This window comes from Amblyraja radiata, chromosome 18 (assembly GCF_010909765.2).
Source record: "Amblyraja radiata isolate CabotCenter1 chromosome 18, sAmbRad1.1.pri, whole genome shotgun sequence".
Lineage (NCBI taxonomy): Eukaryota > Metazoa > Chordata > Chondrichthyes > Rajiformes > Rajidae > Amblyraja > Amblyraja radiata.
In genome coordinates, this window is record NC_045973.1 from 24720385 (window position 1) to 24740429 (window position 20045).

The following is a 20045-nucleotide window of genomic DNA, read 5'->3' on the forward strand; positions in this document are numbered from 1 at the left end:
GTTAGTGCCACCAGTTGTTAGTCTTTGAGGCAGGTCACCTTACTCTTCGTATTATTGATGCCCTTTTAAAGCAGGTGGGAACCTAAGACACTAATGAGAGGTAGAAGATGTCCGCAAAAATTCCAGCCAGTTGGTCTGCACAGTTGGTCTGCACATGTCTTATCGAGGGTTCGAGGGATTTTCTGATGTCGGCCTCTGTGACTGAGATTGTAATACATTCAGGGGTTATGGGGGTCCAGGAAGGCACACCAGTGTTCTCCCTATCAAAAGTGTGTGTAGAATGCATTGAGGTGGTCTGGGAGTGATGCTTTATTGGCGCTTGAGCTGTCTCCTGGTTTTGCCTTGTTGGAAGTGATGGCAGGCAAGGGCGTTCAACAGATTGGAAAAATATGGATAAAGTTGAAGGAAAGAAGAACACAGGCAAGGTTACTGAAGTTTCCAGAATATGAAATAGGACAGAAAGTTTAGAAATGGGGTAAGAGTCTTACATCAGGCAACATGAGGACCAATTTCAGAAGAGGGGTGGTGAATACAGAACTGAAGATGTTATATCTAAATGCACACTATATAAGAAACAAGGTGGATAAGCTTGTAGAGCAGTTAGCACTTGACGGGTACGATGTTGTTGGCATCACAGAGTCGTGGATGAAAGAGGATCAGCGCTGGGAGTTGAATATCCAAGGATACACATCTTATTGGAAAGACAGGCAGGTGGGCAAAGGGGTAGGGAGGCTCTGGTGGTAAGGAATAAAATCCAATCCTTAGTAAGAAACGACATAGGATCAGAAGATGTAGAATCTTTGTGAGTAGATTTAAGAAACTGCAATGGTAAAAAGATTCTGGTGGGATTTATATATAATAAGCCTCTGAATACCAGCCAAGATGTAGGGTACAAATGTCATAATGAGATAGAAAAAGCATAAAAGAAAGGTAATGTTACAGTGGTCGTGAGGGATTTCAATATGCAAGTGGACTGGGAAAATCAGGTTGGTATTGGATACCAAGAGAAGGAATTTGTAGAATGCCTACAAGATGGCTTCTTAGAGCAGCTTGTGGTTGAGCCATGTTTCTTACATAAGTGTGGCATGAGGAAATATGTCATACAGTGCATTCATGATCCACGAATCAGGTCAGTATCATAATGGTGACATACAGATGCTTCAAATGAGGCCAAGCAAAATAGAAACATATACGTCACTCATCGGAAGTTCAGGAAAAAGATGGCCTCACTGAACTGGATTTCCTGCAAAGGCTCTTTTCACATTAGACAACTAAGGTACAACAGGATTTTACAGGCTTCTTTTATTTTTCCTTTCACAGCTTCTGTCACAGCCATTTATTTCTCTTTCCAGGATATTACTTTGAAATCCCTTCCATTGGAGCAATTAGGATCAACACTCAAGTAAGTATCTTCTATTCTGGGGAGCAGTATGGATAGGGAGCAGACTGTTGTGGGGCAATAGGCAGATGAATAGATTGCTTCTGCCAGACCTGGTGTCTTCTTATCCTTCTGCTCACCTTGCTGGTTGGTGCCCTTCACACTTCACACCCTAGGCATTTCTCTCTCATTTTCCATTATCCAGCATTTTGTTGATGCAGTTATTTCTCATACCTTGTGACATAGTGTGTGCCATTCCTCACACGATCTCGATGATGCCTCACAGAGTAAACCCATCAATCTCCTTCTACCACTTATAATTCATTTTCTCATGAATGCCCATTAATTCCACATCAAATCTCCATCTCCACAGGGGGTCATTTATATTTGCCAATGAACCCATGAGCTTGCATGCCTTAGTGGCGTGGAAGGAAACTACCCATGGGAAAAAGTCACTGAGAGAACGTGAAACTCAGGTCATGATGGAAACTGGATCGATGAAGTTGTGAAGCAGCAGCACAACATTGTTGCCCTTAAGAGGATGGATAAGCAACAAAGAGGGCGTGGAAAAGGATTTAGCAAAGATAGACACAAAATGCTGAAGTGAAGTGTGAGAGATTGCATATACAACAGATTGCATATACAACAAGTGCAGAAGATACTGATGGATGAGTGTGGAGGAAGAGAGAAACCATCATTTTGTATATCCACTGATGCTTAAAGTTAGCAGGGCAGGTAGATTAGTTTGTTTAATAGATGAGATTGTTGAGACCTTCAATAGGAGCACCTTCTATTGTACACCAGCCTTCACCTTCCCCAGCTGACAGCATGAACACAATTGTCATTTAATAGCTCCTTACCTCCACATTATCTCACATAAGCCCTTTTAGTCTCTTTGAACCCATTTCTTCAGCAACTTCAAAATAAGTTGTTTCTCTAACTTTTCTGATGAAAGGTCATTATTCTCCACAGTTCTGCTTGACTTGCTGAGAATTTCCAAGACCTTTTTATCAGTTTTCTTAAATACACTGTGAACAACATTTCTTCAAGTGTGAATGATTCATTCGTATCTGAAGAAATCTACTTCAAAAAACTTAAAATGCTTTGGTATATTTGGTAAATGAAAATGTCAGTTGAATGTATCTATTTTTATTTTCCCTGCAGGAGTATTTGGATGTCCTGGGCCGCCCCATGGTGATGGCAGGAAAGAAAGCCAAGAAGATCAAATGGACCAATGTCTATCAGGATGCTTTGGTAGGTCTCTTGACGGGCATTTGTACATTCCTACAGAATGGTTCATAGTGGAGAAATCGGTCTGATCAGGGCTGTAAAATAGTAAGATTAAACAAGAACTTACCAGTTTGAAGTTTGATCTGTATTTTATGAGGAGTTACGATGAGGGATTACGTGAAGAGCCCGCTCAGCACGCATGCGCGGCATACTTCAAAGCAGCGGTGTGGAATCACAGATAGACACAGTTATTGAAGTAAACATAGTAAAGAAAAGGAGACATCAGTTTATCAGTTTGACCCATATTATTGAGGGTGGGAGCGGAGGGCACGTAATCCCTCATTGTAACTCCTCATAAAATACAGATCAAACTTCAAACTGGTAAGTTCTCGTTTAATCTTACTATTTTACTTCGTAGTCACGTGAGTGACTACGTGAAGACTTCAAAGCTCTGTGATTTCAAACCGTGTAACAGGTATTACTTCACGCACTGCCGAAGTCCTTGAGGGAGGAAGTGGAAGTGTGTTATCGTAATCAACCAATTAATCTGTTTGTAGAAAAACACAATGGTATTTTTTAACAATAACAACAAAGAAATTAAATTGCTCCCCTGGGCTTAAATTAAATATTTGCAGTCTGTAAAATCTTTTCTGCAAATAAAACAGGTTTTGCCAACGGCTTATTATAAAATTTCTGAACGGTCTTTCCCCCGACCATCCTGCTGTAGCCAGGATGTGGTCTATAGGCACGTCCATTCTTTTAGCCGCCGACGTGGATGCTGCCCTGGTGGAATGAAATTTGTACATGTTAGTGTTTATCCCAGCAGCTTTTAGCACCTGCTTGAGCCATCTCGAAATGGTTTGGCTCGTCACCCGACCATAAGGTTTTTTATGACTGACCCACAAGGCTTTTCATCTCCCTCGAATATTTTGGTTGTGTCTATGTAGGATAGTAGGTGGGTCATGGCACATAACCGTGGTTCTGGCAGGTAAGCCCGGAATTCCACGACTGGATTTGGTGTTCCTGGTCTGCTCTGTTTGATCAGTCCCTGGATAACCACAGAGATCTGGTCTGGAGCTGTGAGCATGCTGTCCAGTCGCAATAGGTGTAGTGACTGGACCCTCTGTGCAGATACAAGTGCCATCAACATGAGTGTTTTGAGCATAGATTGTTCCAGGTTGAGGGATCTGGCTGGTGGCTATCCCCTGAGGTATGTCAGGACCACACTGACATCCCATATATGGGTGTACCTTGGTCTAGGGGGTTAGAGTTGTAAATACCCTTCATTAGTTTGACCACCAGCGGGTGGGACCCCATGGCCTGTTGTCCTGGAGCTGGTTTTAAATAGACAGGCAGGGCACTTCTAGCTGTGTTGATGGCTCTGTAGCTGAGTCCTTCATCGTGGTGAAGGTTCGCCAGGAATTCCAGTACGTTGGTAACTGTAGCGGTTGAGTAGGTGGTCCATGTATCCAAGCAGTACTTCTCCCATTTTTTGATGCTGGACAAGTGCTGTTTTTAGTGGATGTTCGGAGGGATGCTGACATGGTGTCGACGGTTTGTTCTGATAATCCCAGTCCCAGAAGTGGTTTGTGCAGAATCTGCAACCCAGGAGTTTGATTTTTTCATGGCACGGGTGGCTTGTGCCCGACACTGGGTGTTAATAACTCTGGGTCACTGGGGAATACCATCGGAGTTTCAACAACCATGTCATGGAGTATTGGGAACCATGGGCCAGTCGGGTACTATCAAAATACCTGAAGCAGAGTCCATTTGTATTGTGCATAGTCCCCAACTGATGAGGCAGAAGGGAGGAAATGCATAGAAGAAGAATTTCCCCAATCCAGCGCGAACGCATCTACCGCTGCTGCCTCAGGGTCTGGTTCCCAAGCGACATACATAGGTACCTGGTGATTTAGCCTTGATGCAAATAAATCGATATCTGGCGTGCCATATTGCTTGATAACTTTTGCAAATTTTTGGGGGTTTAACATACATTCGATGTTGTCATTAAATTTACGTGACCTGGTGTCTGCCACTGTATTTAGCTTACCTGGCAGGTAAGTTGCTGATAGCCAAATATGTCTTTCGACACACCATTGCCAAATTGTGTTGACCAACTTGTCGCATGATACCGATTTTATGCCGCCTATATGGTGGACGTAGGCCACCACCGTAGTATTATCTATTTGTAACCGTACATGCAAGTGATGCATATTTGTGCATATGCTTTTAAACCATAAAAGTCACCCAACATCTCTAGATAATTAATGCCCAGTGTAAGTGGTAACGATGACTCTGGGTTAGTCCATCTACTACTTGTGCTGGATATAGAGTTAGTTGCTCCCCAGCCTTGAGCACTGGCATCTGTTTGGATAACTAACGTAGGGTTAGTGATGATAATAGGGCTGAAACTATGCCAAACGTTTTTTGCCCACCACTGTAGTTCTGATATTGCTTCAGTGGGTAACTTTATGACACGATCATAATGACCTGTGTGTCGTTTTGGTGCCTGTACCTTTGCTCTTTGTAAGTTTTGACAGTGCAAAGGTCCGAATCATTAAATTGTTGCATGATTGTGCCAATTCAACTGTTTTGTCTCTTGGCAATGTTACAGTCACGTAGACTGAATTAATTGTGAAGCCCAAGTAGTCCATGATTGTGGATGGCTTCAACTTAGATTTATCTGGATGTAAGACAATCCCAGGGTTTTGAATAACTGTTTGGTAGCTGATACAGCTAACATAGTCAATTCCATGGTCTTGCCTATTATTTAAGATATCATCAAGATATGCCATGACAATATGGTTTTGTCTTCTGAATATTGCCAGAGCTGGTTTTAGTATCTTGGTGAATAATCTTGGGCTGATGTGAATCCATTGGGTAACGCTTTAAACTGCCATAGCTGCCCCATCCAGGTAAATTTCAGGTATCTGCGAAGATCCTTGTGAATGGTACTAAATAGTAAACATTATTAAGATCAATGCTTGCCATGAAGTATCCTTTGGAAATTAGTTGTTTGGCAGTAACAACCGTTTCCATTTTGAAATGTATATACTTAACAAACATATTTAGTGAAGTTAAGTCGATGATGATGCGACATCCACCATCTTTTTTGGGTTTAGTGACGAATATTTGATACGAATTCCAAGGGTTCATGTTTTCCCATGATACCCTTTGTAATTAGTCTCACCAGTTCAGCTTGTCCCTCTCGTTTCTCTAACGGAGAGGGAAAATACCCTCTGGGGTGAATGTTGAACTGGTGGCAATTTTTCTAGTATGCCGCGCATGCGTGCTGAGCGGGCTCTTCACGTAGTCACTCACGTGACTCCGAAGTAAAATGAGTGATAGTGGATTGCCAACATATTGTGATGGGACAGCGGTGCAGTTGGTCGAGTTGCTGCCTCAGCTCCTGCAACCTAGGTTCAATCTTGACCTCCGGTTCTGTGTAGATTTGCACATTCTCCCAGTGGATTTTCCTCCCTAAAGATGCGTGAGTTGAAAGGTTAATTAGTCATTGTAAATTGCTATAGCATGTTAAAAATACCTTTATTTTTGAAAATCTTGCCGGGGAAAAAACGTTGTCAATACAAACTTGAAACTCATTCATCCCTAACACCCTTTTCGTCACTGACACATTTGTCTTTATAACATGATTTTCTATAACATGAGGCTTCTGAGGAACGTAACTATCATGTTATAGTGGATTTATTTGCTGTTGACACTAACACAGTCAAATGTGGCGTGGGTACCTGTAGTAGGCAGCAGGTGGCACTGCTCCCTCACAGCTCCAATGACCCAGGTTCAATCTGTGTGGAGATTACACATTCTTCCTTTGACCCCATGGTTTCTTCCGGGTGTTCTGGTTTCATCCCACATCAGATAGATGTCCAGGTCAGTTAATTGGCTGCTGTACATTACCCCTGGTGCAGTAAGTGGCAACATAAATTCAATGGGGAGTTTTTGGGCACATGAGGGAGCAAGCTGCAGAGTTACATGAAAACAAGAGAGGGACGGTAGGATGCACTGCTATGACATAATTCAAAGGGTGCACTGGTGGTCTGGGCACTCTGTAAAACTTAACCAGACACCTCAAGAGATCTTAGCTTCTGCCTGGTTTGTGAAGAGTCAGCTGAGAGAGGATATGCCAGTTGTGATTCCTGATGAAGAGGAGTGTCTGGACATTGGACTTCATGGTAAAACCCTACGAGTTTGAATGCTTCATTAGTCCTGTCTCTGTTCATAAAGAATGATGACTTGGGAACACTTTCCTCCTGGTTCACTGCTTGACTGCTAGCACTATAGTTCCAGAAGACCTGGCACCCAGCACTGGCCTCTGGCAGGAGCTAAGAGTTATGTGGAACCACGAGTGTATTGACATGATTGCAACAAGGCTCAAGATTAGTGCTTTTGCAAATGCAGAATGGAGATAGAAGTATTGCACCTTTCAAGTCCTAACCTTTGAGATGTATTCAAACTTTAGCAGCCAGTCAAGGAGGTTAAGAATGTTTGATGTGCAGTGATAAATGTTCCAAATCATGAAATCTAATGTGGCTGGTTTGATTTGCTGTTCCTAGAGCCTTGAGTTGGTGATTACGGGGACGATGCCAGTTTTCAACATCACAGTGGACAATGGTCAGCAGGTACGTCAGGGTGTGTGTACGTGTCATTCCAGGTTGCAAGAGTCATGTACATAGGAAAGAGGCAGCTCTTCACAGCAATTTATTTTGCACCATAGAGTATTTTACCCTTTGCTACAAATCCAGTCATGCCATTTTCAATATCCAGTTGCAGGTTTCATAGCTGAACACTATGGAAGCTCTCTGCGGAATCTCCCTTACAGTTCCTGAGGGCCACCTCTTCACCATTTGGACAAGACCCTTCCCTGATGTTCAGAGCAACTGTTCTTAATGATTCTTGTCTAGTACAACAATATAACTTTGTTTCCCTTATGGTTCATGCTTACATTGCAAGTCAGCATTATAAAAGATAGAAAATCCCAGCGGCATGTATTGTTCATGCATTAATGTGTGTATGGGTCTCTGGTAAAGCCAGCATGTATCTATTATCTTCCATCTCCCAGGTGCAGCTATCTACAATACAATACAATACAATACAATTCAATTTATTGTCATTTGGACCCCGTGAGGTCCAAACGAAATGCCGTTTCTGCAGCCATACATTACAACAAATAGACCCAAGACACAACATATTTTACATAAACATCCATCACATTGCTGTGATGGAAGGCCAAAAAAACTTCTCTCTCCACTGCACTCTCCCCCCCATGTCAGAGTCAAAGTCAAAGCCCCCGGCGGGCGATGGCGAATTGTCCCGTGGCCATTAAACCACGCCGGGTAATGCAAGTTCGCGCACCGGGTCTTGATGTTAGAGCCCCCGGCGTGCGCTCGCAGCCCGCCGCCATTCCCAGCCGCGCGGGGCGGTGCTGTAAGGCCCCGCTCCAGGAGCTCTTCAACCCCGCAACTCGGGCGGGAGAAGTCGCCGTTGCGGAAGCCCCGAAAAGCGGTCACCCAGCAGGGACCCGCGGGCTCCCGGTGTCACTGTCCGCCAAACCCGCAGTTGCAGCCACCGAATCTCCGGGGGTCGGGTCGCAGCAGCGTCCACCACAGCTCCACCCGCTCTGGACTCGGCCAGCTCCGCGACGGTGAGGTGAGTTCGGCACTGGAGTCCCCGGTTTTCCTGTTGGAGGCCGCTCCTCGTTGCAGCCCCAACGACAACGGAGACCCGACAAAGAAAAGGTCGGGTCTCCCGTGCAGGGAGAGATTTAAAAGTTTCCCCCTCCCCCCCACACCACCCCCACCCCCCCACACACATACCCCAACAAAAATAACAAAAACTACATTAAAACATAGACATAAAATAATAAAAACGCAGACGGACTGCAGAGGCCGCTGCTGGCGAGAGCCGCGCTGTCTACAGGGCAACCCATTTGATTAGCACCTGAGCCCTATTGAAATAGTCCTCATCCACCAGGGTACTCTAGCTGCAGTGACTACCACCTTTAGAAACACACAAAGACCTCGTCAGCAGCTCCTCCAAAACTCACAACCTCCACCACATAGAAGAAGAGCGAGGCAAAGTGAAAATACTGCCACGTGCAAGTTCTTCTTACAATTCTCATGTCACCCAGATTTTGAAGTATTACACAAAGTCTTCACTGAGCATATGAACACTCTACTCAACAGCTGCATGGGTAAATCCCCAAGATATCAACTAAGAATGCCACCACCTCCTTGAGGATTTTATCGGTGCGAAATAAATTTCACCCATGCCCATAAAACTCACATTCCAAGCTATCTGATCAATGTCCATGAAGATTATGGCCAGGCTGGGAAATGCACTGGAATGGTACAGTGTCATTGCTGTTCCCTGTAACATAGCAGGCCAACAGTGAAAAGATTAAGGTTATTAAACCTGTAACTGAGGAGCCTCACAGTGTTCTGCTCTCAACACCAACACACCACTTGGTTTTAACAGCTGCTTCAGTGTTACCTGATTGTTTTTTAAGCAACTTGCTGACTTTGCTCTTCCCACTTGTTTAATGAGGCTCCAGAGGGTGAGCACAATGGGGCTGGGGCAAGAAACTAAGGCAAAGTGTCCTTCTACTTGGATCATTCTATATAATGAGGCTACAAATGCCCATTTTAAACGCAGTTATTTAAATTGCTGCACATGCCATATGGTGTTCCTAGGTTGGAAGATCGAGGTTCCACTTGCACCAGAGGGATATTTGGTGCTCATGCAGGTTCTGACTTGCTCGCTTAAGAGAAATTATTTTGATCTAACACCTTGAAGTGAAACAAAGTCTCTACTCCAGTGCTCAGCCATTCTAAAAAGACCATTCCTTTCCAGAACCAGCTCATGCTCGGAGTGATGGGGATTGACGTGGCTCTGGATGACATTAAGAAGCTCACACCTCGCTACAACGTATGTAAAAAACCTAGCATTTCACCTACACTGTAGACAGGGTGCATTGGACTTCCTGTAATATATTTTCAAGACCTGCAGCATAGACTCACTGTCCTGACAGCTACATGGTTATGAAAAGGTTGGAAGATCGTGACGACACCCTAGCTTATGGAAGGCCCATTCAGCAATAGTGGGGAATAAGCTGTTTCTGAATCTGTGTTTTCAAGTTCTGTATCTTCTACCCGATGGGAGAGGAGAGATCAGGAAAAAATACAAGGTGAAAAGGGTCCTTAATTATATTGGTTGCTTTTGTTGCAGTTGATGATGAGGTTTGTATGATAGATTGTAAAAGATGGTTTACCTATTTTTAACAGGTGCAGCATTCGAAGTTGTCTCCCAGTGGAAACCCTTCCCTTAATGGTCTGTCCCACTTGGGCGACCTAATCCGCAAGTTCTGGCGAGTTTGCCCTCGACTCATACTCGCAGCATGGTCAACACGAGGTCGTAGGAGGTCTTCGTAACTCTCCTTCATGCTCGAGAGTGGTCTCCACGTACTTGAGGCCTCAGCTAGGTCGCGGCGTTTTTTTCAATATGTTAAAAAATGCCCGCGAGTAAAAAAAGGTCACCATGGAAAAAATCAATACTTTTTTCACTCGTAGGTTTAGTCGTAGTAGGTCGGCATGTTAGTCGTTGGTAATTGAGGGTGGTCGAAGGTAGTCGTAGATAGTTTTCATCATAGTCGAAGGGAGGTTGAAGGAGATTGAAGGATGTCATCTTCACTCTCCACTATTCGGTGTCCAATTTTCCCGAAGTTTGTCGTAGCTAAGCGAAGTTGGTCTTCTACATAGTCGAAGGAGGTCTTCAACAAGTCACTGTTTCAAACTCTTCTAAACTCGCCAATTAGGTCTCCCAAGTGGGACAGCCCCTTTAGTTTCTCATCTAGATCTTTTGGCATTTTTACATTTCTCCCCAGTTTCTTCCCAACAATTATCAGGCAACCAAATCATAACATTAAGAGTAAGTTGGCCTTGTATGAGTGCTACTTAAATTCACACATCATTTATCCATGTTTGGCAAGGGATGTGCAAATAAATGTTGAGTCCTTTGACTGAGAGTGTATTCCAAAAGTTAATTCAGTGGAATCTGTGGAAAAAAAACAACACACAATTTTAATGAATGAGCACACCCCACCAGCCTCGGGTCAAGTAAGTTCCCCGAGAATGACAACGATTTTCAGAAAACCTGCAAATTGGTTAAATCTGCAAACATTTTGAATATGTGAACAACTTTAAAGAGGGAAAGCAGGTATTGTATGTAAATGAATGTTAATTATGGATAATGCATGTACAGGTGCGTAGTAAAGTGACAGATGAATATACAACCTACAAACGTTCCAGCAACTCCCTGCATCTCTCCATGATGCTTATCATTCATGACCCTATCCAAGGTTAGAACGAGCGAAATGTGCCTGCACATTCACACTGCAGCTAATTACTAACCATCTTTGCTAACATTCAGTCTTTTTTTGGCATTATCCAGAATGCATGAGGTTTGGAGACAACCGTCTTCCCTGAAGAGGAATGTTGGTCAGATCCATAGATTGCACCAGAAACCTAACCCTAACCATAACCCTCCTCCCAGAAGCCACCCAATTGCTCTGTTTTTGTTTTCTTCTTTTCTAATATATCTGTCCTAGTCCCTTCTTAAATCATAAATCCCTTTTGTGTTTTACCATTGACATTTTCCATTATTTCCTAAAATATTATTATTTCCATTTGCTTGACAACTCCTGCCACAACTCCTAAAGTTCGAGAAAGAAATCCAGTTGTTTTTCCAGTTTTCTCCTATATACAGATCAGAAATACCGTTCCTTCTCCACTCTACATTTTTCCCAGTCTGTAGTAGGGTAATGACATCTTTTAAAATTTCTGTTTTTGCTACATCCTTTTGAAAGTTGCAAACAAAGACAGATTATTTTGGATTTGACATTCTGCTCGTGCTTTCTATTAATGCTTCTCATGTTTTCACTTCACAGTTAGGTGGAAATGGGTACTTTTTTGCCATTGATTCAAATGGGTATGTACTGTTGCACCCCAACCTGCAGCCAAAGGTAAGCAATCTCAGCAGGTTCTCGTACCTAGGTTCTGTATATAATTGTCATTCAGCTCAAGTTACACTGTAATAATAGTTTTGTAATATTCAGGTATTGTGCAATTAATAAGTAAAAGAAACTCCACATATTCCATGGTCGATTACTTTAATTTTAAATTTCTCCCATGCTCTTCACAAACACATTTGACAGCTGGCGTTGGAAAGCTAATTGCAGAGGGAACTATTGGATGAGGCCCCATCATCAGAATGTTGGTCCACAGATGGAAGGATATGTTACAATAGTCAGCTGTAGGCAGGGGTAGCAGTATAAAATTGATTTTGCTATCTTTGTCAAAGGCGCCACTTAGTGGATCCTGAGATTGCTATAACCTAAAACCTATTAAATTGGGAAAAAAAGTGTTTAAATCCAAGAGATACCGCCTGCACATTGGGTCATGAATAAATAAACCTTAAATTGAATGCCTGGACAATCAAAGCTGTACGGTGGGGACATTATTTTTTTTTAATATTCTGATCGTGGCTGTCCCTTTTTCTAATTACTTTTTCTCTAAATTATAAACTTTCAGGAGCTGGTAACTCTGGATTTCCTGGATGCTGAACTGGAGGATGAAAACAAGGAATGGGTAAGAAGTGGAGGATGGAAACAAGCAATGGAAAGTAACAAGATATAGGATAAGTCTAGATGCTTATTCATTTTCCAAATACAGTAGTATCATCCCTTGGAGTGAGTCAGCTGGACAACATTCAAGCTCTGACATTGAATCTTTTATCCTCAATTATATCCGATCAGTGTTGGCATCTTCCCTGCTTGTCTAGATGTTTCTTAAATAATGTAAATCTCCACCACCCTCTCTGATTCCAACCACTCTCAGTGTGAAAAACAAAATCCTTTTCACATCCCTTCTAAGGCTACTATTCTCACTTTAAGCCTCTAAATTATCACTGTACGTTCTCCCTGTGACCTGCATGGGTTTTCTCCGAGATCTTCAGTTTCCTCCCACATTCCAAAGACGAACAGGTATGTAGGTTAATTGGATTGGTAAATGTAAACATTGTCCCTAGTGTGTGTAGGATAGTGTTAATATGCGGGGATCGCTGGTCAGCAGGGACCCGGTGGGTCGAAGGGCCTGTTTCCGCGCTGTATCTCGAAACTAAACTAAATTAAAATATTTCTTGTCTCATCCACACGACCATGGGGAAAAAATCGGCAGCCCGATCTGCCCTAACCAAGAATTGTGCAGTTAAACCTTTTAACAGCTTATTTTATTCTTCACTTATTGTGTCTTTATCTAACTTCCCATGAATTGAAACTATAGTGTTCATTTCTAGGCAGGCATAGCAGGTAGAGCTGGTGCTTCACCGCACCAGAGACTCGTGTACAATCCTGACCTCGGGTGCTGCTGTCTGTGCAGAGTTCTCCTCAGCGTGCATTACATAGGAATGTGATAACTGCAAAATGCCAGGCTTTAGGGGTAACCCAACCCACCAGGATGTACCACTGGAGAGAGAAAAACTGAGCTCATGTCACATTCTCATAATTTGGTTGTCAGGTTCATTGACCATTGTCAATTGTTGCTAGAATGTAGGTGAGTGGAAATCCAGGGAATATCCAGCAGAATCCAGGAAAATCATGGGAATGTAGGGAGAATAAGGTGGGATTACTTTAGGATTAGTGTCAATGAGTGCTTGATGGTTGGCACTCTATGATTCCATAACCTGCAGGGGAAAAGACCAACTCTGATATGGGCAGTGAAAACAAGTTACCAAAGAGGCTATTTATTGCAAGATTGAGTCTGGTGAAACACAAGATGAGATGTTGTTCCTCAAACAAACAAGGCCCTTGTTATAAACATGTGTCCCATAAAGCGGTGATCTAACTGGGTTTGGGTTCTCCAATGTAGAGTCATATTGCAAATCACGAATGCAGTGCACCAGATTGAACTAGGCATTCAGGCTGCTGGGCTGGCCCTGAGCTTTCTGTTGCTTGTCATTTTAATTTTCCATCCTCTTCCCACTCTGAGCTACCCACCTACGGCCTCCTGCACGGTTGTAACTCTGCCCACAGTGAGCTCAAGAGGCAGCACATGTCTTCTATCCAGGTACATTACAGCCCCCCGTGCTCAGTATCAAATTCAACAACTTCAAACAACACAATTTCTTTACCTCTCCATGTAGCTCAGGCCTTCGAATCCTAGCAACAATTTCCAGCTGAACAAAATATCTCAGTTTATCTCTTTCTTTCCACAACATGTTCCAACCTGCTGGATATTCCCTGCAGCGCTCCATTTTGCAGCCCATTTTGTTGGCATTTTCTCTCTCATGCCCTCATCTCACAGAACAGATGCTTGTTTTCTCTCTCTCTGGTAGCATTATTATCCTATCAATAACCTTACTTCATTAACTACCCATCTCCAGGGCAACCCTGACTTCATTGTTTCAGAAATATTCTCTTTGTCCAATCCATCCCTCCCCACACTACTACTGAAAGCTACCTATCTTTCTCAGTTCCCATGGTCTTCAACCTGAAACATTAAGATGTTTATTTTGTTGTTGAACCTGCTGTGGATTCCAACATTTACTATACCAACATTTCCAGTATCAATATTTGTGATAGTGAAGATGCAAATGATTGGCACCCAATTGTCATCTCATTCCAAGCCGTTCAACTCTAACCACTGTACAGGATTTTTTTGTATTATTCCGTTTATTCTTGATGTTAGGCAGGTTGACATTGGGAAATGCAGCCAATGTATAAACCACAGGTAAATGTTCATACTGCCAGATTCAACCTGAATCAGTAGTGAGTCAGTCTTGTGTAAGTGTGCTTCTTAACACTTATCAGGGCCAGCAACCCCACTTTACTGGCAGGCCTTTCTGAAAGGAGGAACCATTGTTTCAAGTGATTAGTTTTTGCCTATTCTGTTCCATGTTCATTTATATTTCTACAGATACGGAGAATCATGATTGACAGGAAGAGTGGGAATATTACCATCCGCACTCTAACCAAATCCCTGGATGAGGTAAGTACTTTTGCGCATTTGGTTATGGGTTTGTGTTTCCTTAATAGTTAGCTTAAAGGAGGAAGCAAACTGCCCTTCCAATCAAACTCCCAACTATCTCAATGTTCTTGAAATAGCCTGATCTAATCCAATAACCTGTTGCTGGTATAGTAATCAATACTGAAATCAATGCAAAGGTATAGACATTAAAGCATAATGTTGTGCTAATCTTTTCAGAAACTGTTGGTTCACAAACAAAAGGGTCTGTCCCACTTGGGCGTCACTTGGGCAACATTTAGGCGACAGCGGAAAAAGAGGTTGTCGCGTCATGACGCGGGTGTGAGGCGCGGTGACTCATGCAGTGACGCGCGGTAACGTGAGGTGCTTCCCTGTCGCCCCAGGATTTGGAATGTTCAAAATCCTGGGGCGACATTTGGGTGTCTCATCATGTCGTGCGCCCTGTCACACGCTGACGTATGCTGTCCTGTGGGTGATGCCCGGTTAGGGTTGGGGTTAGGGAGTAAAATATTCTTCCTTCAATGCATGGATTTTAAACATTAATATATCAAAAATTAATACAATAAAATCATTTGTGCAAATGAAAAGATGTTTGAGTCGTTCAGTTTTATTTCAGTATTGAAATATTGAAATATTGAAATGGCGGACCAATTGAATAACTACTTTGGTTCCGTCTTCACTAAGGAAGACATAAATAATTTGCCGGAAATAGCAGGGGACCGTGGGTCAAAGGAGTTGGAGGAATTGAGTGAAATCCAGGTTAGTCGGGAAGTGGTGTTGGGTAAATTGAATGGATTAAAGGCCGATAAATCCCCAGGGCCAGATAGGCTGCATCCCAGAGTACTTAAGGAAGTAGCTCCAGAAATAGTGGATGCATTAGTAATAATCTTTCAAAACTCTTTAGATTCTGGAGTAGTTCCTGAGGATTGGCGGGTAGCAAACGTAACCCCACTTTTTAAGAAGGGAGGGAGAGAGAAAATGGGGAATTACAGACCAGTTAGTCTAAGATCGGTAGTGGGGAAACTGCTAGAGTCAGTTATTAAAGATGGGATAGCAGCACATTTGGAAAGTGGTGAAATCATTGGACAAAGTCAGCATGGATTTACGAAAGGTAAATCATGTCTGACGAATCTTATAGAATTTTGCGAGGATGTAACTAGTAGCGTGGATAGGGGAGAACCAGTGGATGTGGTGTATCTGGACTTCCAGAAGGCTTTCGACAAGGTCCCACATAAGAGATTAGTATACAAACTTAAAGCACACGGCATTGGGGGTTCAGTATTGATGTGGATAGAGAACTGGCTGGCAAACAGGAAGCAAAGAGTAGGAGTAAACAGGTCCTTTTCACAATGGCAGGCAGTGACTAGTGGGGTACCGCAAGGCTCAGTGCTGGGACACCAGCTATTTACAATATATATTAATGATCTGGATGAGGGAATTGAAGGCAATATCTCCAAGTTTGCGGATGACACTAAGCTGGGGAGCAGTGTTAGCTGTGAGGAGGATGCTAGGTGACTTGGATAGGCTGGGTGAGTGGGCAAATGTTTGGCAGATGCAGTATAATGTGGATAAATGTGAGGTTATCCATTTTGGTGGCAAAAACAGGAAAGCAGACTATTATCTAAATGGTGGCCGATTAGGAAAAGGAGATGCAGCGAGACCTGGGTGTCATGGTACACCAGTCATTGAAAGTAGGCATGCAGTTCAGATTCAATTTTAATTGTCATTGTCAGTGTACAGTACAGAGACAACGAAATGCATTGGTGCAGCAGGCAGTGAAGAAAGCGAATGGTACGTTAGCTTTCATAGCAAAAGGATTTGAGTATAGGAGCAGGGAGGTTCTACTGCAGTTGTACAGGGTCTTGGTGAGACCACACCTGGAGTATTGCGTACAGTTTTGGTCTCCAAATCTGAGGAAGGACATTATTGCCATAGAGGGAGTGCAGAGAAGGTTCACCAGACTGATTCCTGGGATGTCAGGACTGTCTTATGAAGAAAGACTGGATAGACTTGGTTTATACTCTCTAGAATTTAGGAGATTGAGAGGGGATCTTATAGAAACTTATAAAATTCTTAAGGGGTTGGACAGGCTAGATGCAGGAAGATTGCTCCCGATGTTGGGGAAGTCCAGGACAAGGGGTCACAGCTTAAGGATAAGGGGGGAAATCCTTTAAAACCGAGATGAGAATAACTTTTTTCACACAGAGAGTGGTGAATCTCTGGAACTCTCTGCCACAGAGGGTAGTCGAGGCCAGTTCATTGGCTATATTTAAGAGGGAGTTAGATGTGGCCCTTGTGGTAAGGGATCAGAGGGTATGGAGAGAAGGCAGGTACGGTATACTGAGTTGGATGATCAGCCATGATCATATTGAATGGCGGTGCTGGCTCGAAGGGCCGAATGGCCTACTCCTGCACCTAATTTCTATGTTTCTATGTTTCTATGATCTGCTTCTAGATCCGATCACTGTCTATTTTCACAGGGGTGGATTCAGTGAGAATAGACTGAACTCCCCTCTCCCCTCCCGCCCCCATCCCTCCTTCTCCACTCCCCCCCTACCCTTCTCCCCTCCCCTCTCCCCCCCTTCTTCCCTCCCCCCCTCTTCCTCCCTTCTCCCCACTCCACTCTTCTCCCCCTTATCCACTACTGCCCCCCCACCCCTCACATCTCCCCCTCTCCCTCCCTCCCTCCCATTCTCCACCTTCCCCCCACCCCCCAAATGGGGGGGCATCAGGGAAAGTGGGGGTTGGAGAGGGGGATATGAGGGGAGGGGGTAGTGGATAAGGGGGAGAAGAGTGGAGCGGGGAGAAGGGAGGAAGAGGGGGGGAGGGATGCAGGGATGGAGAGGGGAGGGGAGAAGGGTAGGGAGGAGTGGAGAAGGAGGGATGGGGGGTGGGGGGAAGAGGGGAGAGGGGAGTTTGGTCTACGCTCACTGCATCCATCCCTGGTAATCGGACCGGGAAGCGGACCAATACATCTATAAATAAAATGGAACGACTCAGAAATCTTTTCATTTGCACAATTGATTTTATTGTATTAAATTGAATATATTAATGTTTAAAATCCATGCATTGAAGGAAGAATATTTTACAACCTCAACTCTAACTGGGCGTCACCCACATGACAGAATACGTCAGCATGTATGTCGTGCAACTTGACGGTTTTTCGGGCTTCAGTCACTGACACTCCGCTGTCGCCCAAATGTCGCCCAAGTGGGACAGGACCTTAAGGATCAAACACGGCATCCACAGCATCTTCTGTGTGTTGGTTTGGTGTCGTGGGGTTCTAATTTTTTGAGTCAAAGTTGTGTGTTCATGGATTTGACGCATAGCCAGGACTGACTCATCAGCATTATGCTGCTGGAGGTAGTATTCTTCAGATCCTCTCTGCACATTCTGGAAGTGCATGAGAAAATCAGAACAAGAAACTTCACCGTGTCTAGGGAGCCAAGCCAATAGGAACAAACCATATACCCATTGCTGTTGTGTTCATCCTCTGTGTGGACAACTATTGAATTTATGACAATTCAGAGAAGTAAATAATATATTGCGATTTGAGATAATAGAGTATCCAAGCTAATTTGTTTTAGCGAACCCAAGTACTTCCATTCATTGATTCACAAAGGACAGTTCCTGTTGTAATCTTGTGAACTGAGTCACTCAGAGGCTGAAGCTGGTTGATACAAAAGTTTTAATCATCCAGAGAAACAGAATTCTCTTGGAGATTCTCTTGGTAGAGTCTCCAAACAAAGTACTCTACGTAAAGTTTCTGTGGTTTTTAAATGCTAAGGCATTTAATAAGTGATTGATTACAGTTGCAATGGCACACTGAGTCAACAATAAATAAACGATTAGCTAGTTTTGGTGGCTATAATTATCGACTAAATTTTAACATTTTGAATGTAGGCAAGTAACTGCAGAATCGTGTATTTACAACAGAAGCATATTGTAGCCGCCAAGACATCTTTGAATATACAAACACTTTTGTTGGGGCGAAGTAATTCATATGGATGGCCTAAAAGCTTCGGAGGCCAGAGATACCAGATGTCCATGAACCAAAATTTGTGTTGTGAGGACTGACTCTCTTGACTACACAAATAGATAGACGGGCAAATGTGCCTATGGCCATGCTTGGTGTGCCGTGACAAAGAAGTCTGGTCTGGAAGCTTACTTCATCTCTATCAGAATGGGTGAAAATAAATGCTGAAGATTTCTGGTTAAATGTAGACCAATTAACACATCTCCATTGTAGAAACAAAGAACTGCAGATGCTAGTTAATACACAAAAGGACACATCTCTGGAGAACATGGCCTTGAAGAAAGGTCTCAACTTGAAATATCACCTATCCATGTTCTCCAAAGATGCTGCCTGATATGCTGTTACACCAGCACTTTGTGACCTTTTAACACATATCAATTTTTTGCATGAGTCATGGTCATGTGAGTAGCCAACCTGTCGGTTCACAGAGCTGTCCTTTTAATTTTGAACATTATTGTTTGCAAAGTACACGGGAATAGATATTCTGAAAACTGGTTCTTGTTTTGAAATAATGACTGCTACATCCACATAAATTTATAATCTCCAAATAATCCCAGACAGTGGCCCCCCCCCCCCCAAATACAATTCGAACTCTTAACATTTCAAAGTAGAGGATGGACCTTGGAACCATCAATATTTAATTTTGTAAGCCGGCTTTCATTAAAAAAATAGTTTCATTGTGGGAGAAAAACCGAGCTGACTTAACATTATACTTCCAATCACAGATGTGTGGGTTTTAGATATATTTTACATTCAAAAGGATACGCAGAACTGACATTGTCAGTATCTCCCACTCAGGAAACTGGAGTTCTGGGAACTTCTTCAGACTTCCATAATGTTGTAGATACAAAGAACTGCAGATGCTGGTTTATAAAACAGATACAAAGTGCTGTAGCATCTCAGCGAGTTAGGAAGCATCTTCGGAGAACATAGATAGACAATGTTTCGGGACGGGACCCTACTTCAAACAAGATTCTGAAGAAGGGTCAGTCAGACTACTTCCTGTTAAATAAACAAACAGCTCAAGTTAACTCAAGTAAATTGCCAGTTAAAGCTTGCATTTGAATACAGGTGTCTGTCACATGAATGTGAATGATTGTTTCACTCTGTTTCTTTTTTTCAGAGATATATTGATGAAGTAGATAGGACATACACATGGACCCCGATTCAAAGTGCTGATTACAGGTAATCTATGTCCCCCAATCTATAACCCTGGAATTGTAATCTGGCCAGCAGTATCAGAGCTACAAGATTGGAGGTTCATTAAGATTTATCCACATTGGCATTGACTCAAATTTGTTATAATGAGAAAATGCAGGGCCACGATTATTGTGACAGAAATCAT

The 20045-nt window shown here is 43.1% G+C and overlaps 1 protein-coding gene across 3 annotated transcripts in view; it reads left to right on the forward strand.

The window, feature by feature from the left end:
• The window catches only part of cacna2d2 (calcium voltage-gated channel auxiliary subunit alpha2delta 2), a 374530-nt gene that overhangs the window by 302675 nt on the left and 51810 nt on the right, over positions 1–20045 (forward strand). For all 3 annotated transcript variants that reach the window (XM_033036873.1, XM_033036874.1, XM_033036875.1), the window contains 8 exons: positions 1353–1402; positions 2543–2632; positions 7183–7248; positions 9479–9553; positions 11571–11645; positions 12199–12270; positions 14596–14667; positions 19824–19885. In XM_033036873.1, the coding sequence (XP_032892764.1) occupies positions 1353–1402; positions 2543–2632; positions 7183–7248; positions 9479–9553; positions 11571–11645; positions 12199–12270; positions 14596–14667; positions 19824–19885 (562 nt within the window). The remainder of the gene's footprint in view (positions 1–1352; positions 1403–2542; positions 2633–7182; positions 7249–9478; positions 9554–11570; positions 11646–12198; positions 12271–14595; positions 14668–19823; positions 19886–20045) is intronic.